This window comes from Pelobates fuscus, chromosome 13 (assembly GCF_036172605.1).
Source record: "Pelobates fuscus isolate aPelFus1 chromosome 13, aPelFus1.pri, whole genome shotgun sequence".
NCBI lineage: Eukaryota > Metazoa > Chordata > Amphibia > Anura > Pelobatidae > Pelobates > Pelobates fuscus.
Window position 1 is genome coordinate 20,195,850 of NC_086329.1, and position 26,496 is coordinate 20,222,345.

The 26,496-nt window shown below is 40.2% G+C and overlaps 1 protein-coding gene across 3 annotated transcripts in view; it reads right to left on the reverse strand.

Moving 5' to 3' along the window:
- The window catches only part of UBR1 (ubiquitin protein ligase E3 component n-recognin 1), a 121,651-nt gene that overhangs the window by 25,131 nt on the left and 70,024 nt on the right, over positions 1–26,496 (reverse strand). For 2 of the 3 annotated variants that reach the window (XM_063439629.1, XM_063439628.1), the window contains exons 12-27: positions 25,275–25,432; positions 25,044–25,143; positions 24,041–24,169; positions 23,365–23,545; positions 15,085–15,146; positions 14,546–14,656; positions 13,564–13,629; positions 12,695–12,799; positions 8,710–8,773; positions 7,737–7,861; positions 7,181–7,233; positions 6,771–6,873; positions 5,302–5,350; positions 3,347–3,501; positions 1,821–1,920; positions 889–998 (exon numbers count right to left, since the gene is read on the reverse strand). In XM_063439629.1, coding sequence (XP_063295699.1) covers positions 889–998; positions 1,821–1,920; positions 3,347–3,501; positions 5,302–5,350; positions 6,771–6,873; positions 7,181–7,233; positions 7,737–7,861; positions 8,710–8,773; positions 12,695–12,799; positions 13,564–13,629; positions 14,546–14,656; positions 15,085–15,146; positions 23,365–23,545; positions 24,041–24,169; positions 25,044–25,143; positions 25,275–25,432 — 1,671 coding nt within the window. The remainder of the gene's footprint in view (positions 1–888; positions 999–1,820; positions 1,921–3,346; positions 3,502–5,301; positions 5,351–6,770; positions 6,874–7,180; positions 7,234–7,736; positions 7,862–8,709; positions 8,774–12,694; positions 12,800–13,563; positions 13,630–14,545; positions 14,657–15,084; positions 15,147–23,364; positions 23,546–24,040; positions 24,170–25,043; positions 25,144–25,274; positions 25,433–26,496) is intronic. The other variant, XM_063439630.1, reaches the window with a different exon arrangement.

Consider the following 26,496-nt stretch of genomic DNA (forward strand, 5'->3'; position numbering starts at 1 on the left):
TCCTTTATGTGATTAAAGTTAAATTTAGAGATTGAGATACAATTATTTAAGGTAAATTACATCTGTTTGAAAGTGAAACCAGTTTTTTTTTTTTTCATGCAGGCTCTGTCAATCATAGCCAAGGGAGGTGTGGCTAGGGCTGCATAAACAGAAACAAAGTGATTTAACTCCTAAATGACAGTGAATTGAGCAGTGAAATTGCAGGGGAATGATCTATACACTAAAACTGCTTTATTTAGCTAAAGTAATTTAGGTGACTATAGTGTTCCTTTAAATCTGTCACAACCTGGATCTAGATTTATTCCTAAAAAGCATGTAAAAAATGATATCACCCATTCCTTCAGGAGGTCATGCTAACACCACCTGTACCATCACAAACAAAGCAAACAAGGGTTGCCATCTCCTACTGACAGGCAGACAGCTGGGTCTTCAGGAGAAACACAAGACATGGCAGTTAATATTAAGAAACCGTTTTGTTGAGGGGACCTCAATGTCAATTTTTCGTCTCTATCTTTGATTCCTCTTTATCCTTGTAGCTTGTGAACCATCTAAAGCCAATGCTCTACCATGGTAAGCTAAGAATGTTGAGTGTTCACTACAGTATTGTCATTTTCATCTCCTGGCTATTTTCCATCGCAGCATCAAACGGCCTCCGTTAGGGTTTGTGTGGACATCCTTGGTGGGGAGACAGGGCTTCTAATTAGTAATAATGTTAATTTCTGTCGTAAAGGCTAAGAGGTGGGTATAAGTCAGATGTGATGCTATCATGGAATATAGCCAGGAAATATTATTTGAATAGGTTACAATATATATTTAGCAAAATATTCAATATGGACACATTTCAAACACTATTTCAGACACTTTGACTAAGTCTAACTGTCGAGTTACCTGCCGCACCCAGCTGATCATGTCTTTCTGTGATTCCAGCTGAGTGATGCACCTCAGTTTGTCTAACAGGGTCACAACACTCCCAGCATTGACATCTGCACTCCCGAGTCCTAAATAGGAGAAAGAAACAAAATATACAGAATAGCCACACTGTAATCAGGAGATACGGTATTTTAAAAGGAAACACCTGTCATGCCCCAAACAACTTATACTCGTTAGATTGAGCATAAGATTGTATCTATGCATTGTGCTAGCAGTTTTGCTAGCAAATGTATAGATTAGGAGAAAAAAAAAAATATCTAAAAATTGGTTTATCTCATGGCTGTCAGCCAAAACCTCTGCGTGCTGAGGCATTGACAGACAAGGGAGAGCAGAAAAGACCTGCCACAAGATGTCCCTATGCTCTCCTCCCATACAAACCACAGCACATGCCTCTATCACTGGCTAGGGTATATAAATGTTGGGACGGGACGGGACGGTACTTCTATTCGAAGCCGGCACACTGGTAATGAAGTCAGCATGCTTATGTCACGGACTAGGTTTGCCTGGCTTGGGTTTGCACCCCAAGCAGAATAACAGAGTGGAGGATGGCCAGTAGCTGGGTATTATTCGAAGGATAAATCTTTATATTATACATTGAATACAACATGTATCTTTACGACATACGGTGTATTCAAAGTATATGAGTGCTACTGCAAAGAAGTCTTTTTTTTGCATGACAGATTACATTACAAAACAATCGCAACCGCATTAGTGTCTCATAGGGTAACTCTTGGCAGCTGACAAACAAAACCAATCGTGGAATACACACAAGTGTGATGTAAATACATAGACAGTTCTCCTACCAGAATCAAGCTTTATTGCAATATATATTCAGAACACGTACAGGAATGACAGTCTGGGAATTCCAATCAGGTACATGGTTCTCTTACTTGTTGCCTTGTGATAGAATTCAAAAGATACTTCTTCCTCCGTTGCTTTTTGTAACTGCTGTTTTTCTTCAATCAAACCCAGAGCGATAATATGGAGTACCTGTGTGTAAACAATAACGTGTGTTTTTGCAATTAGCATCAGGACGCAAAATGATTCCACTAAGTGCATGGATAAAGCATATGCATTCCCTTTTTTCACTTTATTTCTTGATTAACCCCTTAAGGACACATGACATGTGTGACATGTCATGATTCCCTTTTATTCCAGAAGTTTGGTCCTTAAGGGGTTAAAAAGAAGAAGTTTTAGTAATTTAATTGGATTTATTTTTAGTTTTTAATTCTTTATTTTTATTGTGGAGAAATCTCCACATGATTTGGTAATCTGCAATAACATACATTCGTCAAGAATAGATAATTATTATTATTATTATATTATTTATAGAGTGCCGTCAAATTCTGCAGCGCTTTACAATGGGTGGACGAACAGACATGTAATTGTAACCAGACAAGTTGGACACACAGGAACAGAGGGGTTGAGGGCCCTGCTCAATGAGCTTACATGCTAGAGGGAGTGGGGTAAAATGACACAAAAGGTAAGGATAGTATTAGACTAGTGACAGTTGCAGAAGAGGAATCAGTTGGGAGCTATTAGGAGTTTAATTGATACGCTTTTATGAAGAAGTGGGTTTTAAATGATTTTTTGAAGGAGTGGAGACTGGGTGAGCATCTAACGGAGGAGGGAAGCGAGTTCCACAGGAACGGTGCAGCCCTCGAGAAGTCTTGAAGGCGAGCATCTGAGGTGGGAGTACGGACAGAAGATAGACGTAAGTCTTCAGTAGATCGTAAGGGCCTAGACGGGACATACTTGTGTATAAGGAAGGATAGATAGGTGGGAGCAGCATTATGTAGACATTTGAAAGCAAGAACCAAAATTTTAAATTGAGCTCTATATTTTATAGGAAGCCAATGTAGGGACTGACAGAAGGGTTAGGCTTGGGAGGTGCGGGCGGACAGGAAGATGAGCCTCGCCGCCACATTCATTATGGACTGTAACGGCGCTAGTTGGGAGCACGTAAGACCACTGAGAAGCGGATTACAGTAGTCAAGGCGAGAAAGTACAGTGGAATGGACCAACACCTTAGTCGCATCTGGCGTTAAGTAATGATATTTGACATTTAAAATCTTGAACTGAAACAGTGCAAAGTAGTTCCATTTGATTTTACTGGAACTTCACACGTATCCCTCTCTTCCACACCTCCCTTTGCTGCAAAATCACACAGCCCCCCTAAAGACTTTCTAAAAAGATAGATCAATTTCTCCCTATCTTACATCAGACCTAGTGCAAGTGTTTAAGAAGTAATATGATTCTTTGATATTTTGTTCATAGGCTCTCTGTGAAGAGCTGAAGCTTTTTACACTTTGTGACGTGAATCAGTCTAAAAACAGATCAGGCAAAAATAAATAAATCTGCAGCATTGTGAAGTTGACATTGTCTCCACACAAGCAATGACAGCAGAACACTGTACCATTTGTATCATGGCTTCAGTCCAAGCCGTTGGCTCATCATCTGTTGCCCTGCGTAGGAGGGTACGAAGTAAGTGCATCATGACATCACAGTGCAGAAGATTAATCACATTCCGAAATGCAGGGCTGAACTCTGGAGGTGGGGGTGGGGGTAATGCTAAAAATAAAATAAAAAAGCATAAAAAGTTAAAAGACAAACAAATTTACAAAAATAAAAAGCTCTCAAATGTGATTAACTATATGTGTTGATAAGTCTCCTCTCCTATTGATCTATGTACTATGCGTCACACAGTAGCCCAGTGGCTTCTGGGTGTGAAAATCCTGGCTGTTTTAATTAACTAGATGCTTGCTAGAACAAACTGGTTTATTTCAGCTGCTATTTGGCTCTACTCTGGTTAGATGATACAATCAGCCAGCCCTTCATTTACAAGATAGCTATTTAGGCTATACACAATCTTTTTACTTATACAAGGGACATCTGGCGATGGACATAATACAGCTACTGTTCCATTGGTGCTATTTTCAAACAAAACAAAACTCTCTGTTGCTAAGGGAACAACTGCAAATATATTGTATACATTAAGCTCAGTGTGGTTTAATCCAATTGACAGGGAATACATTGACCCTCAAAGAAATATTGCCAGCCAATTTGAGGACTTATCAGTTGACTCAAAATGACCAAATTTGATACAAAAAAAATACAGTGTTCGTTAATAAACCCCTTAGTGTTTTCAGTAAATTTAAAGTGAGAGCAGATGAATCACACGGGTTTGTGCAAAGGATTTAAATAGGTCAATTGTGTGTTTTTTTTTGGCAATGCAATACAAATCACTGGAGATTAGGAATGAACATACTATTTTCAATTTGCTCTAAACAGGACAATTAACACTTTCTTCTCTTCTTCAACGCTCAATTTTATTGCACACTGCATACCATAATATGAGGTCATAAACAATTACAAAAAAAAAAAAAGAATAAAAAGTTATATGTTTTTATATTAATTGTTTAAAACACATGGAGGGGCCATTATTGCAGTTCCATGTGGCTCCTCTCTGGTTATCATATGACAGCACAAAAATATGTTGCCATACTCCATGCAGTATTTAAATGGGTTTTATAATTATTATTGGCATTTATATAGCGCCAACTTATTCCGCAGCGCGTCACAATATCATAAAGGTGGAAATTTATCAATAAATGAGACAATTACAAAATGCTACAGGAACAATAGGTTGATGAGGACCCTGGTCAAAAAAAAAAGCTTACAATCTGGAGGATTTATATCGTTTTACATAAAAATAGAGTAATCAGATCATTTAATATAGGCTGTACGTAATGTGTTAAAGGGATGCTATAGTGCCAGGAAAAAGTCATTTTCCTGTCACTATAGGTTCCTACAGTGCCCCCCTGCCTCGCACCCCCCTCCCGCAGCGCTGAAGGGGTTACAACCCCTTATCTGAATTCAGCACCAATGTCCATCGGTGCTGGGTCAGGCTCCACCCATGCTCCTCCTCCACCGACATCAGCCGGTGGGGGAGACCTGATGGGCATGCGCAGCAAGTGCCGCGCTTGCATTAAGATTTCAATGCTTTCCTATAAGGATTTGATTGACGCTGGATGTCCTCATGCACAGTGTGAGAATGTCCAGCATCATTTAGGCGTCCTTTGGTTGCCTAACCACCCGGAAGTCCTTCTAGGGACTGTCTGATAGACAGCCACTAGAGGTGGAGTTAACCCTGAGAGGTAATTTCTCAGAAACTGCAATAATTACCACTGTAGGGTTAAGGGTCATGGGTCACTGCACCCAGACCACTTCAATGAGCTGAAGTGGTCTGGATGCCTATAGTGTCCCTTTAAATATATAAATTTATTTTGGGAGGCAGGGCCACAATCCTCAATGACACATTTTTGCCAAAAGGCTTAATTTTCATTTAAGACACATACTTAGACGATTTACCTTCAGAACTATTTTCTTGCTTTCGCCTTTTCTTCTGTGTGTGTTCAGCCTGCAGTAAGACAAACAGGAAGATAATTTTAGCATATAAAGCAAAGTACAGTTAGAACACTGATTTAAAAAAAAAAAATCTAAAATGTATATGTGGAACCCCTATATATAGGTGAAACACTTACTGTGGTTTATAGGGGCTTCACTTATTTTATCAGTTTAGGTGAGGGAAGTATGGGTAACCCTACACAGGTGTTTTGAGTCGCTAATTACACTGTTTTTAACACTTGTATACACTATTTTTGGTGTTTTTTTTTACAGTTAGAACACAGCTTAAAAGCCAATATCCATAACAGTAAAGTTATTTGGGTGAGTGCACAAACTTTACAGTGGAAATTAAATATTCCTAGAACAGAAAGATGGGACACACACATACTATAGGCAGCTGAGATATACATCTAATGGTGCTAAATGCTGCGAGAGAGAGTTTAATGCCGAGACAGAAATAAATAAAGTTGTTCTCACCCTGACAACATAGCTACCAAAGTATTGTGTAAACACTGATACAATAGATATCAGTCCACACACAATAATAATGATAATAATAACAATAATATGATTAATAATATTACAAATAAAGCTAAGATTAATAATAGAAAATGATAATAACATATTCAATGAGTAATTTAGCATGTTTCTATGTATGTTCTGGGTCTGGGTGTTATTAGCCTATATTATTAAAGGCTAAGTGGATCATATAAATACTGCAGCTGCAGCTCTATCGACTGAGCTACTTCACAGCTAATAAAAGTGATATTATAATTATTATTAGAAATTAACCACCAGCACACTGCAGAGCTGAGCAATTTAACCTTTTAAGGACCAAGGCAATTTTGAGATGTGTTGCATTTGTGACCAAGGCATTTTTGCCACTTTTGCCATATGTTTATTCTACCACAATTTTCTACGACAGATCTTCCTCTCATACTGATCACTGGACAGAGGGGCATGCAGGTAGACCTGTCTAAGAGCTTTTCAGACCCTGGTGGTCTCCCTCATCCTGGGGCAGACTCACAATCACCACTGAGACAAGCTCATCTGTCAGTCGTAGGCCACTAATTAAGGTCTCAGCTGACAGTGGGGACCCCTCAGGTATTGAAAGATAACTGTCACTCTCAGTTTTAAGCTGTCAATTTGAGAGCTGCCCATAGCTCATCGGTCAGTCTGGGGCCACTAATTCTGGCCCCAGCTGACAGAGGGGACCCTTAGGTATCCAATGATAACTGGGCTCCATGTTCCTCGCAGGGATTTGACTGCATGACAGTGGCATTAAAGCCTTGCACTGCATGACAGCATAGACCATCATGCTTAAGTGGGTAATAGCGTTACAGAAAAAAGATATTTAACAGACTCCCTCACATTCCTCATGTTGGCCAAGTTGCATATTGTGCTTTAGTGTCACCGTGAAAGACTTTCCCTACCTTACTGCGCTGTGTCTTGGTATAATGATAGAAGAAAATGTTGAACTGATTATAGTATTCCTCTTTCAGCTCATAAACTCCATGTCCGGACACTCCAGGCTTCCTATCGGATAGAATGTTATATTGTAATTAATATTTCATATTATCACAAACGCAATACTTTTAAAGCACCGCATATTTCCATACCCCACATATTAACGAATATCATGTCTTCCTATTAAGGTGTTTTACTAGCATTATATCCGCAACCGACGAGCATAGTACTTTAGATGCTCTCTGACTACATTTCCCAATGTAAATGTGCTCATCCATCACTTGCTTTTTTAATTTTCACACTAGCATAGTAATTTAATGGCCATCCTTTCCTGTTCCCGAGCTAATATTTTCTAGTCATTTATCAAATCACTTACTTGAAAGTGGCCACTTTACGGATCACCTCATCCAAACAGATGTCAGCATTTTCCTGCAAAACACGCAAAAGAAGTGCTTTTAACATAAAGATGATGACAGAAACAGTTAAAAGATAGCACTAGAACTCAGACTGCTGAATTCAAGAGGTGATTGCCAAGTCACATGGCACTCAAGAATTAAGACTAGTGCTATTTGTTTGATCAGTCATTACATTGAGCACGAAGGTTAGCTTGTTGAAGGAACTCTAGAGCGTGAGAAATAGCACGAAATAAAGATACAAATGAATGCATTCACGGTGGCCTACGGCTGCGGTTGTACTCCGTCACAGCATATGGAGAAATCAGGAGCAACAGTGGAAATGAATCGGCCTATAGTTGCCACTGCTCCACTGATCAGAAAAGATGGTCTGCAAGTTAATCTCTATGCAGGGTCTGGATCAGTAAAATCGCCTAAACAGGAGCCTAAACCAACCATTTAAGGAACTAACTATAAACCTTTCAAAGATATTTTACAGTGGAATTCAGAGCACGAAAGAAAATGAAAGCAAACACTTACAGTTTCTGGCAAGGCCTTGGCAATAGCACTGTGAGCCATGGATTCTGTGCAAAGCAGGTGAATGATCTCTCTCATCATGCATTCCTCAGTGGTTACATTGCTTATCCCAGGCACGTATCGCTCTCCTGTATAGGGAAAGAATAGGGAAGCAAGCCACAAAGGGACAATGTTCTTTCTATTATATTCCTTACAGAGATCATCTATACGTTACAGTTCTAAGAATTCTTTGTGACACTAGCATAGAGAAACTATTCATTTCGATTGGATGATACAGTTCTAAGAACCCTGGTTCAGTTTTTGAGAAGAAGACTACAATTCTCTGTTTTTATACAATTACCCCATTTTCATTTACCTTTTCTGCATCTCTTTATAACCATTTTCGGGAATGGGAATGTTGGCTTCACCTATTTTTTATGTAGATTTTGTTATATGATGCCCACAACACAACTAAAATTTTAAGCGACCCCTAGCTATTACATAAGACATACCAGTTGTAACAGACATAATCCTGAAATGCCAGCACTTAAACTTTTAACTGCCACGGGGTGCTTATATAAGCTTAGACACTAGACACACAGGGTCAGACTACCTGTTCACACTACCACATGCCAAGTTGTACTGCTGTAAGTAAATCCTAGTCACCAAACCCGCTTGACACAAGAAGCCAAGTCCCGTCTATACTAATGCTAGCGACTCATTACTAATCATCACATAGATAGTATGATCTTGGACCTTCCGAAGCACCATCTTCCATTCCTCCTACTGTAACTGTAATTCTGCAAAGTTTGTACCCACAAAATGAAAAGGCGCACTTGTTTTCTGCCACTGTTTCACTTGTTTACACCTACTTGTACGCTGTTGTGGCGTTTTACTGATATATATGTACTCACCTGCGCAAAAAAATAAAGAATTAAAAAAAAAAAAAAAACTCCTCAAACTAAAAGGATTTCTATAGAAAGCCAATAAATCTTACCAATTACACAAATAAGGACATGAAGCATTTCTTCAATTAAGATATTTCTTTGTCTTGCCAGGTCCTGTAATCAAACGAAACAAACAAAGTACACAATGAAATTCATAGAACAGTCTTAAACTGGCTGCAGGGGCGGACTGACCACTCGGGCATATCGGTCATGGACCGAGGGCCCGAGGCAGCCAGGGGCCCGGCAGCAAAGCCATGCTCCAGCTGGAGAGATCTCTCCAACTGGAACGGCAAAAAAATAAAAAAAGTATTTTCCTTTATTAGGTTGCTGGGGCCCCTGATGCAGCGCAGGGCCCCAGCAACCTACCGCTCTTTAAATCACCCCCCTCTCACCCTCACCCGAGACCTGGCAGCTTCACCTCCTCTCCGCCAGGTCTCCTCCTTCCTGTCCCATGCGGCTCTGTGTGATGGGAGAGGCGGAGCCAGGAAGTGACATCACTTCCTGTATTCTCCTCTCACACAGAGCCCGATCACAGCCACCAGGGGAGGGAGCAGCAGCCTGGGAGAGAAGAGGGAGCAGAGAGACAGGTAGGCACTAATCACCCCCCCCCCTGTCACTAGTCACCCCCACACTGTCACCCTCCCTCTGTCACTAGTCACCCCCCCTCTGTCATTGGTCACCCCCCCCCGTCACTAGTCACCCCCCCTGTCACGGTCACCCCTCCCTCTGTCACTAGTCACCCCCCCTTTCACTGTCACCCCCCTCTGTCACTGTCACCCCCCTCTGTCACTGTCACCCCCCCTCTGTCACTGTCACCCCCCCTCTGTCACTGTCACCCCCCCTCTGTCACTGTCACCCCCGCTCTGTCACTGTCACCCCCGCTCTGTCACTGTCACCCCCGCTCTGTCACTGTCACCCCCGCTCTGTCACTGTCACCCCCGCTCTGTCACTGTCACCCCTCCCTCTGTCACTAGTCACCCCCCTCTGTCACTGTCACCCCCCTGTCACTGTCACCCCCTCTGTCACTAGTCACCCCTCCCTCTGTCACTGGTCACACCCCTGTCACTGGTTACCCCCCCTCTGTCACTGTCACCCCCCCTCTGTCACTGTCACCCCACCTCTGTCACTGTCACCCACCCTCTGTCACTGTCACCCGCCCTGTCACTGTCACCCCCCCTCTGTCACTGTCACCCCCCCTCTGTCACTGTCACCCCCGCTCTGTCACTGTCACCCCTTCCCCTGTCACTGTCACCCCTTCCCCTGTCACTGTCACCCCTCCCCCTGTCACCCCTCCCTCTGTCACTAGTCACCCCCCTCTGTCACTAGTCACCCCCCTCTGTCACTAGTCACCCCCCTCTGTCACTAGTCACCCCCCTCTGTCACTAGTCACCCCCTCTCTCTGTCACTGTGTCACCCCCTCCCTCACTGCCACAAGTCACCACTCCCTCCGTCACTGTGTCACTAATCACTCACTCCCTCCGTCACTGTGTCACTAATCACTCCCTCCCTGTGTCACTGTGTCACCCCCACCCTCCCTCTGTCACTAGTCACCCCACCCTCTGTCACCCCTTCCCTCCCTCTGTCATTGTGTCACCCCCTCCCTCTGTCATTAGTCACCCCTCCCTCTGTCACTAGTCACCCCCTCTCTCTGTCATTAGTCACCCCTTCCCTCCCTCACTCTGTCCTTAGTCACCCCCTCCCTCCGTCACTAGTCACCCCATCCCTCCCTCTGTCACTAGTCACCCCTCCCTCTGTCACTGTGTCACCCCCTCCCTCCCTCTGTCACTAGTCACCCCCTCCCTCCCTCTGTCACTAGTCACCCCTCCCTCTGTCACTGTGTCCCCCCCTCCCTCCCTTACTCTGTCACTAGTCACCCCCTCCCTCACTCTGTCACTAGTCACCCCCTCCCTCACTCTGTCACTAGTCACCCCCTCACTCTAGTGACAGTGAGGGAGGGGGAGGGTGTGACTAGTGATAGAGGGAGGAGATGACTAGTGACAGAGTGAGGGAGGCATAGGGTGACTAGTGACAGAGGGAGGGAGGGGGTGACTAGTGACAGAGGGAGGGGGTGACTAGTGACAGAGGGAGGGGGTGACTAGTGACAGAGGGAGGGAGGGGGTGACTAGTGACAGAGGGAGGGAGGGGGTGACTAGTGACAGAGGGAGGGAGGGGGTGACTCGTGACAGAGTGAGGGAGGGGTGACTAGTGACAGAGGGAGGGAGGGGGTGACTAGGGACAGAGGGAGGGTGTGACTAGTGACAGTCACCCTCTGTCACTAGTCAACCCTTCCCTCCATTACTCTGTCACTAGTCACCCCCTCACTCACTCTGTCACTAGTCACCCCCTCACTCTGTCACTAGTCACCCCCTCACTCACTCTGTCACTAGTCACCCCTTCCCTTCCTTACTCTGTCACTAGTCACCCCCTCCCTCACTCTGTCAGTAGTCACCCCCTCACTCTAGTGACAGAGTGAGTGAGGGGATGACTGGTGACAGAGTGAGGGAGGGAGGTGGTGACTAGTGACAGAGTAAGGGGGAAAGTCACCCCCTCCCTCACTCTGTCACTAGTCACCCCCTCCCTCCCTGACTCTGCCTCCAGGTACCCCCTCACTCTGCCACCTGTCACCCTCTCCCTCACACACTCTGTCACCTGTCACATATGCATTCACACTGACACTACATCCAGACATGCACAAGTGCATTCACACAGACTCAAATACAAACATGCATTAATACACAGGTCTTCACAATATACACATCCAAAGGAATGCTGTATTATATGAGAGTTGTATTTAAAGGGACACTATAGTCACCCAGACCACTTCAGCTCAATGAAGTGGTCTGGGTGCCAGGTCCCTCAGGTTTTAACCCTTCAGATGTAAACATAGCAGTTTCAGAGAAACTGCTATGTTTACTTAGCAGGGTTAATCAAACCTCTAGTGGGTGTCATCCTGACGTGCAGAACGTCTATAGGAAAGCATTGAGAAATGCTTTCCTATGGACTGTTTGAAAGCGCACTTGCCGCGCATGCGCATTTCGCTCCACTCATGAACTGACGTCGGCGGGGGAGGAGAGGTCACCAGCGCCGAGGGGGCCCGGTGCTGGATAAAGGTAAGCTGCTGAAGGGGTTTTAACCCCTTCAGCGCAACGGGAGCGGGACCCTGAGGGTGGGAGCACCCTTAGGGCACTATAGTGTCAGGAAAACAAAGCGGTTTTCCTGACACTATAGTGATCCTTTAACATTTATTTAATGCACATATATTTGTGCATTCAAAGGGCCCGGGATCTAATTTTGCCCGGGGGCCCCAAAGGCTCTCAGTCCGCCCCTGACTGGCTGTTAAGATCAAAATACTTAGCTGCTCATTTAGCAATTTCCCCAAGATGTTCCCTGGCCACTTCGTTAGATATATCTACATGTTAATCCAAAATTCCATCCATGATGTGAATCCCTTCACAGCCACGGTCTAACGGGATAGGCTCCAAGTAACAAAGTCACCACTTACGGAATGTTACAATTTGTTTTCCAACGCGCACTGATAAATCTAATAAATTGGCCACTGAGTGTAGATAAGTATATTTAATGATGATAATAGCAATGCAATGTTCATTTTTCCAACCCTGGATCTTCCCCTTTCTTTAAAGGGTCACTATATACCCTAATGAAATCATGTATGTATTTAATTATACCACCAATTAAAAATGCAGATATCTTGTATAAAGCTATTGCAAGTCCTCCCCTTCTAATCCAGTCAAGACTTTCTGTGGCTGTCCAATCACAGACTTCCAATGCAGCTCAATGAGAAGTCTTTACAAGGCAGGTGCTCTGGGCAACTGCTGCCTCTTTAGTTTAGCTCCACTGAGCTAACCAAACCAGGAAATTACCTGACCGGTTGTCTGACTGACAGAGAGGGGGGTGTAACAAGATTAATTTATGAAAGTAACAATTTCTATTGAAATCTGAATTCTAGCAAAATGAAAAAAAAAAGACACACTCTTCGTGCATAAAGCACTCCTGCAAGTTAAGAACACACATTACCATATCTTTGGTGGGCGATGAAGCCGTAGAGAAAAATGCTTCCAGTTCAAACCTTTGGAGCATCAATAGAAGGAAGTGATTTGGGTCCATGTAGGAAGCTCCAATCTGCAGATAATATATTACAAAGTGTGAGTATTAAGAAGGTTTTTTCCTTCCCAAAAATCAAGTAAGTGATAATTCCACTGAAATAATTAAACCGCCAACACATTTTGTGCAAATCAGGCAACAGAGAGACCGTGTTAATTGCAGAATCATATTAAACAAGTATTTCAATCTAAAATCATAAAAGTAGTTTAATGTGCAAGATCTGATCTTTAACAAGAAGTTCATATTCCACTTAATTAGTTATAATATGATTTGTGAGCATATTTATGAGCAACTTTTTCATTACAAACATATACACAGAGATGGTTATTCACTAAAGGTAGGATTTAAGATGTTTTCAAAGTTAATTTCAAATTTAAAGGGACATTATAGTCACCAGATGTAATGGTTCTGATGTGTATGTGTATGTGTCTGCAGGGCGAGCAGTGTAAACATTAGCTTTTTAGAGAAAAGGCAGTGTTTACAATGCTGCCTCCAAACACATCTAGTGGCAGTCACTCAGATGGCTATTATACTCGATCTTGGCACCATCAAGACAAGCCTGTGCCACAGTGGAAGATCTAAGATGACCACTGTCTGTACCATGCTGCGGCAAATGTATCATGTCAGTTCGGTCATGACGGGTTTAACACATTAATAGTACATACTAAAAGTAAATTAATTACTTTGCCTAGATTCACAATTTATACAAATAAGGACTTTCTAAAATTTCTATCAGTTTTTGGTTCAATCTGTGTCTTTTAATTTTAAACAATTAAATATACCTGAAGCATCACAATGTCTTTATCATACATCTCCTCTCTGCACTTAACATCTTGGTAGTAAAACACCTAAAAAGAATATAAAACAGACATTGGTGAAAAGAAAACAATAAAAAAAAAACAAAAAAAAAACACACGGACAAAGTACATTTAAAAACATTGTAAATCGAAGTGCAAGCTACAGACAATATGAAGGATGTACTACATATATATTAAACATGATATGTTTAGTACCCATGGGCACATTTCTCTATTGATAGTCTCTAACTTTAATTGTTTATTCACTATTAATATTATTATTTATTCACTTTTAACAGTTGAACACGTAAATAAATAAAATGTATTTTTATGGGAGTTACATAAAATGTATTCAGATTTTTTAACATATTAGAGAACCCATTTATGAGGTTCGTGCCCTTCTTTCCAGCCCTTGTATATATATTTTTTTCTCCATCCAAATCACCCTTTTTGTTTTCAGATCTTTAAACATTATTTTTTAGATGTAGTGACTATATCTTTATTGAAAAGAAAGAAACATGTTTGACCTTCGACGATGTAAAAGTTACTTTATTCTTGACACAGTGGACTTCTTGTGGAAATAAAGGCTAATTTATCAGTTATTCCTAGACTGTGGTAGTCACAGATTTCCCTTCTCAGCACAAAACAAAGTTTGAAACAACAAACAGGGAGTAATTGACAGAGAGAAGGGTTTAGGAAGAAAAAAAACCAAAAAAAAATGGGGCATTTCATTATCCAAACAGATGTTCACCAATGAACTATACTGTAGTCAGCCTCAATAATGCTTAGCAAAAATATAGAGCAGTCAAGAATCCTGAGTACCAATCTTTATGAATTTCAGTTTTTAATAGAGCAAAACGTGTTACGGTGAGCAGAAAGGACATTAATCTTACATTTTACAATGACAGCAAAGCTGTCGAGGCTGAAATTTTTTTTTAAAACCCCTAGTTCAGCTAGATCTCTGTACCTGGCTGATTATAGTGAGCCCGTTCCTGCGCCACATCTCCGCAGCCACCTGGCCGACAAGCACCAGACACCTCAAAGGATACTCAACAAGCTGTTCCACCATGAACTCCTTCTGAAAAAAATTGGGAAAGCCAAAAGCAGGTAATGAGGGCTAAGGAGACAGGGGATAAAAAACAAAAAACTCACAAAATATTTTTTCTCTTTTGCCCATGATCGAGGAGTGAATGATATAAGGAGCTAGTGTCTTTATGACTATTAGTGTAACAGGGAGAAGCAATGAGCAGTTCCAGCTGCAACCGATGTACACCAAGGAAAAATGAAGCGAGTTCTCAGGACAGAGCAGGCAGGGACACACAGATCAATTCAAATCAAGTATGGGAGAGTTGGAAAAGAGTTTGCCATGTTCTAAAAAAACAGTTTATTTTTCCTCTAGGTATATTGTTCCCGTAGGTGATATTGGTGTAAATGTAGAATGGCATCATTTAGTAAGGTGCCTGGCACAGAATGTGTGAACACCCAAAACAAATTCTTATAACTCACAGGGTGAATATTCTGAGGAAGTCTGGCGATTGCTCCTGTCTTGCTCAGCTGTGCGTGCAGACCTGAAATGTAGAACTGGCATTAGCAAAAATAAAGGTCATCTTATTACAACTCACATCTATGTTTAAGCATCATCACAATAACATCGTACTACGGGTCGGTGAGCGGCATGACATAGATCCACGCATGCCCCTACGCCTCGTGGGAAGCCTTGCGGGTTCCGAGAGAGCGCTGATGCCAAGACGTTGAGAGGCTGCGATCTGTTTTGCGGCGAGGAGGTCTGATAAAGGTACCCAGCACCTAAGTCTGATAAAGGTACCCAGCCAGAATTCAGGATGATTCAAGCTAGTTGGAAAATAAAGTGCCCGAAATAGATAGTGGGTCGCCAGAAAACCAGTGGTCAGAACCAACTCTCCTCACTGCAGAGCACTTAGCTAAATGCTTTGAAGCACAACTTGTAAAAATGAAAGCAGAAATCCTCACCTACTCTACTGATATTAAAAGTGACCTAGCCACGATCGGAGAAAGATTAACAAAAACGGATAACATCTCCCTTCAAACGCAGACCAACTCGGAGAGGTTGAAAATACTAGAAGAAAAAAAACTGAAAATATACTAAACAAAATTGGAGATCTTGAAGATAGGGCACGAAGAAATAACCTCAGAATAAGAGGCATTCCGGAAAATATCTCAGCAAATACTTACAAAACTACTGCAAAGATTTTTAAAAATTCTTGGGTCTATTCCCAAGTAAAGAACCAACTATATTGAAAGAGGCCACAGAGTCCTGAAACCTAACTCTGTCCCAGAACATGTACCAAGAGATGTGATTGTGTGCCTGTATTCATTCCGCTTCAAGACACTAGTGGTACGTGCGAACGCTGCTACAGACCTCAAAGATTCATCTTATTCACAAATAAAAAACTTTCAAGACTTATCGTCACATACAAGACCGAACAGGAAAGCATTTGCACCCATTTGCAGCTATGTTCAGAAAACATGAAATAAAACATGCACGGGGCTTTACGACACGACTGAACTTAACCTATGAAGACAACAAGTGTATTTTTCACAAACTGTAGACCCTTAAGCAATGGCTTAAAGAAATTTGTTTTTAATTAAATTTAAAAAAAAGAAAAAAAAAAGGAAAAGCATGAAATGGAGAAAGAAAACAGTTTTTTTTCTCTCTTCTTTTTCGTTTTTTCATATAGAATATAATAAGCAAGAATAGGCTTAGAATGAATTAGAAGGTGGTGTATGATGAAACAAAATCTTAAGTATGTTCATAAGGGAAGGAAGTGGAGGAGGGATAGGGGAAAAAAGGAAAAATAGGCGCATGTATAGGTAGATGTGCACAGTGTGTGAAATTTATAATATGTAATGGTTAAAATATATATATATGTATATATACGACTTGAAAATAGATATAGAAATATATAATGCAACAACGAGGAAATTAACGTTTTGATAAATGTTAGCATTTTTTCACGCTTTTTTTGTTTGTTTGTTTGTTTCTCTGGAAGGAAAAAGTGGATAACCGAAATGATAGGAAAAGTAAAGATAAAGAACAGAGAAAATACCACACTTTTACTAGGTTAAAATTAGTAATGAGGTTTTTTTTTGTTTAAATGGGGGAAATGGTTAAGACATGTATTTAAAAAGCACAACACAGGGGGCGGGGCCTAACCATCATGGCGACCAGACGTGTTTTTCAAAAGCTCCTGATTAACTCTGGCAAACTAAGCGACATAATGCTGCATCTGCAGAAACAAAAAGCAGTACCACACACTTGTAAACACCTCGCTACAGCGGATGGGCATTGGGAAGCTGAGAGACCCGCTCAAGACACCGGGTCCGATAGTGCGGCCTAGCACACGACGGGTGGGTGAGACGGCCGCTCACCCAACCCGGAGACAATCTGACGATGCACACACCACGAGCAAGCCCCGTCACCCCCCCCTATGGACCGGTGGGGGAGATCCCGGTCCACCCAGCGGAGACTACCTTAGGCGTGCGGAAATATTGCAGGCCGCCTCGGGGACAAAGCATGAGAGCGCAGCTGCATTCAAGATGGCCGACGCTACAGACACCAAGTGTCCCATCGAAGCTACATACAACTTCGAAGCAAGGCTGAACAGGCACTTTGCGAAGCTCTGGAGGGAGCTGGAACGCAGGCTACACCAACCTGCCCAACCAAACGGTGCCCACCTCCAAGAGCGGAAACTGCAACCAACCAGTCGACCAGAGGCCCAATGCCTCGACAGCAGACGGGCACCAAGAAGGAGGAAGGAGACACTTAGAGCCAGACACCGGCAGAGAACGCAAGCTGCACAGCGACCTAACCCACTGCCGGGTCACCCACATACACGGCCCAGACAAGGCACCACAAGCGAGCAATACGGCAAGGTCTCCCAGCACCCTCCTGGACCTCGATCCGTCCGAGGACGTACACCCAAGCATGGCTCACTCACCACTCGACGACAATCCCAGGCTCATGCAGAGAAGACCCGAGACTCCGTCCAGACCGTGGGAGGCGAATGGACAAGCGAGAAACAACTATGGGACTGCACTAGAGACTGGGTCTGGTGGGGTAGCTTAGAGAGGATCCAGATACTCCTGGGCAGGCTTTGTGGACCAGTGGGCATAGGTTGAATACCCCCCTCAATACAGGCCTTCCTCTCCGCAGACCTCTTGTCTCATATGGGGTAATGTTTATGACCCAGCTCTCCTCTTTAACCATGTGATTATGTCTAAATGTTAATAGCCCATTGCAATCCTGACTGTCCTAACCTATTAACGCGCTGTGCTTCTGGACAGCTTTCTTCTGATCACATCCATTGCAACTAGCTAGAGTGGTTGTCGACCTTATACTTGTACAACGCTTACACATGTTTATTTCTTTTTTGTTGTTGTTGTTTTTTGTTGCTTTACTCGTGAGTTATTTTAATGGTTTCCAAGACAAACAACATGAGCAGTATTATTTCCTATGTTTCACATGTCTGTCTAACCATCGGCATGCCTGAAAGAATATGCTCACAGACAGCATGCTTAGCCTGTATACCATTACTCTTCTTACTAGAAGACACACACCTGTATGCATACAACATCTTTAACCCCAACACAGCTCCTTCTGTTCCACAATCTATTGTTGTCTACGCTAACAGTAAACCTGCACGCTACTCATCTAACTATTAACTTAATCTAAACTACAAACACTAAAACTAAACTCTACGAACACTAAGCTACAAACTCATTTCAATCTCTACCCTCATAATTTGTTCAGCATGTTTGCTGATACGCCTGTTTGTAAAATGCTAGTTATTACTTATGTACTAAAAAAAAAAAAAAAAAAAGTGCAGCACACCATGATGATGCCAACAGATACATTGTTACTCGATCTCTAAAGCTATGTGATAATGCTGAAATGTAAATTTAACACTGCACTCAAAAATAAAGAATTTAAAAAAAAAAAAAAAGCACAACACAGAAACAGGAGGGGTAAAATAGAACGTAACTTTTTTATATCACGTTGAGACCGGGAAGTAAAGGTACAGACCATAAATACCTAGAAGGGAAAGTCAACACTAAAGGAATCATGTATAACTACACAGATAATTAAAGATACATTTACACTTTTTGTAGATGCCCCAAACACAAAAAAAATTGTTGGTAGTAAACACTTGATTTTTAACCTCTTAAGGACACATGACGTGTGTGACATGTCATGATTCCCTTTTATTCCAGAAGTTTGGTCCTTAAGGGGTTAAACATATTACACGTGTATACACAGACATTTTTTGAATACTCCTCACATCAGTAAAATGATAAGGGATAGTAAACACCAGTAGCTTTCTAACCAAGCAAATGTAAGCATTTTAGTAATGTTTTTGATTTTATTTTTTCTTCTCCTTTGTTAAAAAAATGAAAGAATGGGAACCTGGGAAAGAAATACAAGGGCCAAACCACTAGGCAGTAAGGGACAAGGCAACGGTTTATTTCAGGACCAGTGAGGCATAGATAAGGGTTTTAGTCGACACTCGGAGGAAGCAATTGCCGACAAGTGTGTTAGGGAGAGTGATTCTCCAGTAGACAAGAGTATGTCAAACGAATGGCTCAGAATGTCTGTTAGTCAAGCGAGTTCATGTTTTATGTTATTTCTGCGTTGTACAGCGATGAGTTTCCTAGTCCCTCCAGATGAGAGCAGAATTCGGTTAAAATATGGTTATTAGACTGGCTACTATTAACGCGCAGGGGATCAATTCACATTTTAAAAGATACACAATATTAGATTACATGAAGAGAGAACACATCAACATTGGGGCCCTCCAAGAAACGCTTCGGACTATGGAGGACAAACATAAATTTAATTCGAAATGTTTTCCCACAGTTATAAGTTCAGCTCTAACTTTAAAAAAAAAAAAAAGAAGAGGTGTGTTGCTTTCGTTTTTTGAAAGATATTGCTTTGAAAATTATTATCACGTTTTGGATAGGGAAGGCAAATGTGAAATTAATAACCAAAAATATACGCTAGCTAACATATATGCTCCAAATACATAATCAATTTAATTTATTAAAAAGTTGTATATAAAATTGATTGTAGTAAGGTAGGACAGGTGGTGATTATTAGGGACTTCAATTGTATTCTAGATCCAGATTTAGACAAACGATCACTGGATAAAAAAAAAATACAAAATGGGAACTTAGTGAATAATGCTAAAACATTCTCTGAAGTCATTAAACTGCATGCTCTGTTAGACTGCTGGGGGATCTTTCACGACAACGAAAAAGATTGCTCGTGTTTTTCCAAGTCATTTAACTCATATTCTAGAATTGATTTGATATGAGGCGATAGATCTGTAGCAAAAGTCATTAAAATCATTTTTATTACTATAACTTCATAGTCCGACCATAACCCGATAATTATGGATTTAGACGATCATATATTAAAAAATATATACCAGAATGGAAATTGAATGACTGGGTTTTTTGAAATTGACATGAATGTGAAACACATTCAAGATCTAACAGACTTGTTTTTTTATTGAAAACAGAGGGAAAGAGATACCGGCCCCAGTCACTTGGTGCGCATATAAATGCGTCGTACGAGGCCATTTGATAAACTTAACATCTAAAGAAAAAAAAAAAAAACGTAATAAAGAAAATTGTATAAACTTAGCAGAGCTATATGTAAACCTAGATGACTAACATTATCAAAACAAATTAGCTCCCTCATAACAACTTTCTAATAAAATATCAGATATTGAAAAATTAATTAATGATCAATTAATTAGAAAGGCTATTAAGCTTTAGATTTCCTAAAAAGGAAATGGTACCATCTGGGGAATAAAGCTGACAAACTAATGTCCAATTGTCTAAAAAAAAACAAAGAGCGAAGAAAGTCATTAATAAAATAATCGATAATGGTGTAACGCTGTTGAGACCAGAGAAAATAGGTACAGCATTCTATCAAAAACTGTACAATTTAACAAATAGGCCGTCTAAAACAAATATTAGTAACTTTTTTTAATAATATCTCTCTACCGAAACTAACACAACCCCAATTAGTACACCTAAATAAACCATTTACAGAAATAGAAATGATGACTTGTATTGATAAATTAAAAACAAAAAAAACCACCTGGGCCAGATGGATTTAATAATCTTTTTTACAAGTTAATGAAAAATAACATTACAACAGATCTGTTGGAAATGTTTAATGTCTTTGGTCATTCAACTAATATTCCCAAAGTATTGCAGGCAAATTTTTTTCCGATACCGAAACAAGATAAAGACCCAGAACTTGTTAAAAAATTACCGACCAATCTCTCTGCTGAACCTAGACATTAAACTCTATTCCTCTATGTTGGCAGAGAGAATGAAAACAATAATTGATAGTCTGATAAATAGAGACCAAGTGGGATTTATCCCGGGCAGATCGGCAATTCATAACACTAGAAGACTCAGACATTCTAGACGCCGTACAGGCGTCGGGGACTCCCTTGCTGACCATTTCGTTAGATGCAAAAAATGCATTTGACCGTGTCAGCTGGGAGTTCCTGATGTCTGTGTTTGGAATGAAGGGTAGGTTCCTTGATCAAATAAAAGCATGATATACATTGCCGACTGCTAGGGTATTGGGTCAGGGTTTTGTGTCTGGCTGATTCCCCTTAAGTAACGGAACTAGACAGGGGTGCCCCCTATCCCCGTTACTTTATATTTTGTCTTTGGAACCGCAAGCCGCAGCCATAAAACAAAATGACGAAATTGTAGGTTTTAATCCCAACTCAAGTAACATTAAGATAAATATGTTATGCCGATGATGTCGTTTTAACATTACAAGATCCGGTCCAATCAGTAACACAACTAATAAAAACAATAGAAGAATTTTCTTAAGTATTGAGATATGAATTAAATATGGATAAATCAATAATTCTGCCTAGCAATATCTCGAACGAGGTTAAAAACTAAATTAAAGAAAAAATAGATTTTCTTTGGCAGAATATTAATTTAAGTACTTGGGCATTAAAGTGTGCTCTGACCCAACTAGGATAATTGAATGTAATTTCCTCTCTTTAATTTCGCAAACAAATAAATTGTTGAAAGAGTGGAAATCGATGGAATTCTCTTGGTGGGGTAGAGTAAACATTATAAAAACATATATATTACCAAAGTTGCTTTATATGATGAGAATGATGCCTCTCCCCATCCCGGAGAGTTGGCTAACGATGATTCAACACGCATTTCTAAAATGTATATGGCAAGGCAAAAAACACAAGAATGGCCAGTAAATACCTAGCCTTGAAAAAAAAAAACAAAGACACAGGGGACTTGGGTTTCCCATTAATCCAAAAATACTATAAAGCAAGTTTTTTTATTCCATAGCATTATTACACAAATGCCTTTACCCAAGAAAGAAAGTTGGTATGAGGTTGAACAGGGTCTTATAAAAAAAAAAAAAAAAGTAAAGTGTTAAAATTGTTTTGGTCTGTGCAAGAGTCTAACTCGTCCCTTTTCAAACTAAGTTCTGGGAAGTATTGTAGTGAATTCCATTCTCAAAGTGTGGATATAGATAAAAAAAACTATATGAAAATATTTTTTTTTATAATTAAATCCTTACTTTGTAAAATTGTAGCGCATAACATTAAAGATCTAAAATTAGCTTGATGGACCAACGCTGGTATTGAGAAAATTGCAGATGTAATGACATTTGAAATTATCAGAGAAACATTTTCGTTACTACCCATTGAACACTTTAATTTTATAAGGATCAAAAAAAATTTAAAAGCTTTTTGCCCCACAGAAAATTTGGAAAATGTATGAAGTTTTAGGAAAAATCTTTTTAAAAAATGTGCCAATATTCTGAGAATATCTGAATCTCCTCAAATATTTTCAGCACTTAAAAATGGGAAAAGGACTTAAATAAAGCAATTTTAAGAACAGAATGGACTTATGCATTGAACTTTGTTTTAAAAACTATACACTATTTGAATTTAACAGAATTACATTTTAAAATCATCAATAGACTCTATTTAGTACCCAGTTTTTTGGCCCAGATATATCAGAATGTCTCTAATGTGTGTTGGAGATGTAAAGCCAGTGGAGGTGATGTTGTACATATCTGGTAGAAATGTGAGTTGATTCAAGATTACTGGAAGAATTTACATGCTCAGATTCAAAATATTGCAGAAGACGACTTATCTTTTAGTCCTGAAATAGTTCTAATGCATTTTGAACTAATCAATGCCAATGTAAGTATGAAAATGTTCTTAATATATATATTGGTGGCAGCAAAAAATATTGTTGCCAGATATTGGAAACTAGATATACTGCCCAAATGGTTTTTAATAAAAGAACAAGTATTGTTCCAGTTAAAGATGGAAATAGGACTAGCTAATCAACGAGATAAAACCAAGGAGTATATTGAAAAACGGATAGATAAAATCACTCTTTCGCCAATTAATGCAATAAGGTACCGGTAGTTCTCTCTTTTGGTTATAATGTCCTTGCAAAGTGAACTTTACTGTCGTTCTGACTGCATTCCCTTTCTCAATTACCTCAAGATCCTACTACGAGTCACGTAATGCAGGTTTTATGAGATTATCTACATATACATTTTATATTGCAAAATATTTTAACTATACACTCTGCCAACCAAATAAGGAGTCTGCTAGATATATTGCTATTTTCTGTGTTTGAATAGAAACATTTTGTAAAAGGTAAATGCATAAAAAAAAAGTAACTAAAATGGTGCCAAAAGGTAAGGGGGAGGAAGGAACTCACCAGCCAAAAGTCGAGACAGGGGTAGATGTATGCTCACGGGATCCGAAGACACTCGGAAAGGGTGGCTTTCATAAGTGTGTCCACAAATTCGTATTTTTACATTCTGAAGGCTACTGGTAGCATTGCTAGATTGTAGGACTGTCTGATGGCAAGCCTTGTAGGCCTCCATTAAGATCTCTTCCTTTGTTGTAGGAACAAATATAATAAGATGTGTTTCAGACAATGGCAAGTACAAATGATGATATATCAAAAAGAAAGCAAACACTTTAAGCAAATTAACGGATAAGAATTGGATGATGTAGATGAAATCATTTAACAGACTAAGAGATTGGACATTGAAAGGTTCATCTGAAATTGACTAAAACCTGGGGGTTCAGAAGCCCAGCCCCCTGCTAGCCTGCTACTAATGGAAGTTGTGCTTGTGTTTTAGCATTACCAATTTCATACATATTTTCTAGCGAAGGTACTCAGTCCATGAATGGATATAAAATATGGATAAAATAGAACTTTCACACTGGCAACAGCCAGACAGGAAGCTGAGCTGTGGATACTGGTTTTGGTCAAACTGCTAGAACCATATGATTTTTAGTTTATTTTCTTAAAAATTAAACATAATTCCCTTTAACACTAAGAAATAAAACTGATACCACCATATTTAATTAAAGGATGTTCTTACATTGCTGCCGCACCATTCCTGTATCAGCATCAAGACATTCTTCAACTGCATCTGCATGGCAATAGCAGCTTCCCAATCAGAGTCCATCTCCACATGTTGTCCTACCATCCTGCTGATGGCCTCCATACCCTGCCAGAGCACACCTCACTGTCAGTCAATTATTTTCACAGAATGTCACAAATTAAATTCACACATTGACGTATGCGGCTGGCCAGTATCGTTTCATTTTTAAACATTGTTATTATGAAAATGCTTACTATTGCAATGTTTGCAAATCATTTTTCTTGTCTATCAATGCGTTTATTTCTACAAGCATTAAATATGGTCTTTTACGCAAAAAAAAAATATTTCTCTCTCTTTCTATAAGGTAAATATAAGTAGTAAGGACTGATTAAGGGCTATATTAAGAGGCATAAGAAGGAATGAAAGCATGGAAAGTCATTGTTCACGTCAAGGTTGCCGAAGACATAAGGCAGCAAAACATTACGAACAAACCAAAACATATAAAGCTATGAGAACAAAGTTCACATGGAGTATTTTTGTATTATTAACTGCACTGATAGCGTTTAAAGTATATACTGTACACTTTAATTCAATCTCAAGAGACTACGTGCATAATGATAGAGCTTTAGAGAAATCAGTACTTTATGTTTAAAGTCCAGAACATTGGGTCAGGACAAAAGAGTTGCTCTAGGAGTCAAGCATCATTTTAATTTGAAAGTGAATGTTCTCTAGCTAGCCCATCACAAGGTCATGGTCATTCAGTTTAGTTTTGTTTTTTTTAAGCCGATTTACATTGGATTTGCTTCAAGGAACAATAGTTGTATAGGTAGTAAACCAATGTAGCCTAGGGAATTGCAATATTCATCCCTACTGCAGTGTAACAGGAGAAGCACAGCTAAGGGTTGCACGGTGGAACCTGACAAGGTGTGCCATAAATAATTGTGATTTGTTGTTTTCAACCGGGAAAAACAAAACAAAAACAAACAATATGTGTAATTACCTGCATACAGGATAGAACATATAGGAATGACTTAAATCCCTCTAGGAACTTGACTTTCAACTTTTCTGACCAGGATGTTGGTATGCTGATAAGAATATACCTATAATAGAACAAATAAGACAATACTACACTCATATTTCTGTCTTTGCAATAAACAGCAAAGAATTATGGGAAATACATGTATTTTGTTATTTTACACAGACATTCAAGCAGAGTTGCATTTCCACTCACTTGAGATCACAGATTATAGCATACACTCGGCAGAATCGGTCCTGGCTATAGCCCTGGAAGTTAAACTTGTTGTCGGTGTCTAGATATTCTGGTAGGACTTCCAGGAGCGTCTCTGTGATGACCGTAATGACATTTTGATCCTCTATGAGCATCCGAGCCTGCACGGAAAGGCTAGGTTATCCACAGCTGAACACAGATTGTATGCAACGAAACACGCGTGTTACCAGTTAGCAGTACATACTGAAAAGGATGTATGTTTTGTTGCCAACACTGTCCACACATACTTGGAGGTCGAGGCATCCCCACGTTAAACACCTACCATAACTAGACCTGTAGCTTACATTCCTAAATATAATACATAGATAAGGAAACTAACTAAGTTATGGTGGGAAAAAAGTGTGTCTGAAAACCCCATCCACCTGAATGACTTTTTTCCCCACCACAACTCTTTTGGTATGCCCTTTACAAATACCGCCAACCCTCTATAGCAAGCCAGTAACCAACCTCATGCTGATGAGGTGTATTAACAATGAAACAGCTGTCCATGAGTGGTTCACTGGCTTTGCTTCTCTTCCTGAGTTGTGTTTCAAAGCTGTTGTATACAGCAGATAAATACTCCAAGGAATCCATGTATAAAGTGGAATTTTGAGGCACACATTTTTATTTATTTTTTAGCTCATTTGCATATGCCTACCCAGAATCCCTTGCAGTAGTGAGAGCACTGTTAAAGTGAGATTTCTGTTGGAAAAGCAAGTCTTATGGCTTGACTGGTGTGTGTATATATGTGTTTAGCAATGTATTAACTATCCACTTACTTCAGATGGAAGGGGTTTTCATCCACATTTTTTTTGTTCCCCACCACAACTCTATTGATATGTGTGTGTGTATATATTTATTAAAAATCTACAAAACCATTACTGTGATCTATGAGACAGATCATGACTTGGAAATTGGGAAATTAAATCTGAACGCAATCAGTGGAAAGGGTTCTTTAAGACCAGAACAGGAAATATATACGTAATCTGCTGGTATGCTATTAAAAAAAAAAATGGCAAGTGTGATGTTAACTTGATTTGCAACAATAACCTAAGACTTGTGTGTACAATGAGCAATAACATATATTCTGCACTAATGACATATACATTATTCTGTCAGTCCTGTTTAGCTCACAAATCTATGAAGCTATGTATCTTAGACCATCAGTAGTAATCGGACTTCCTGT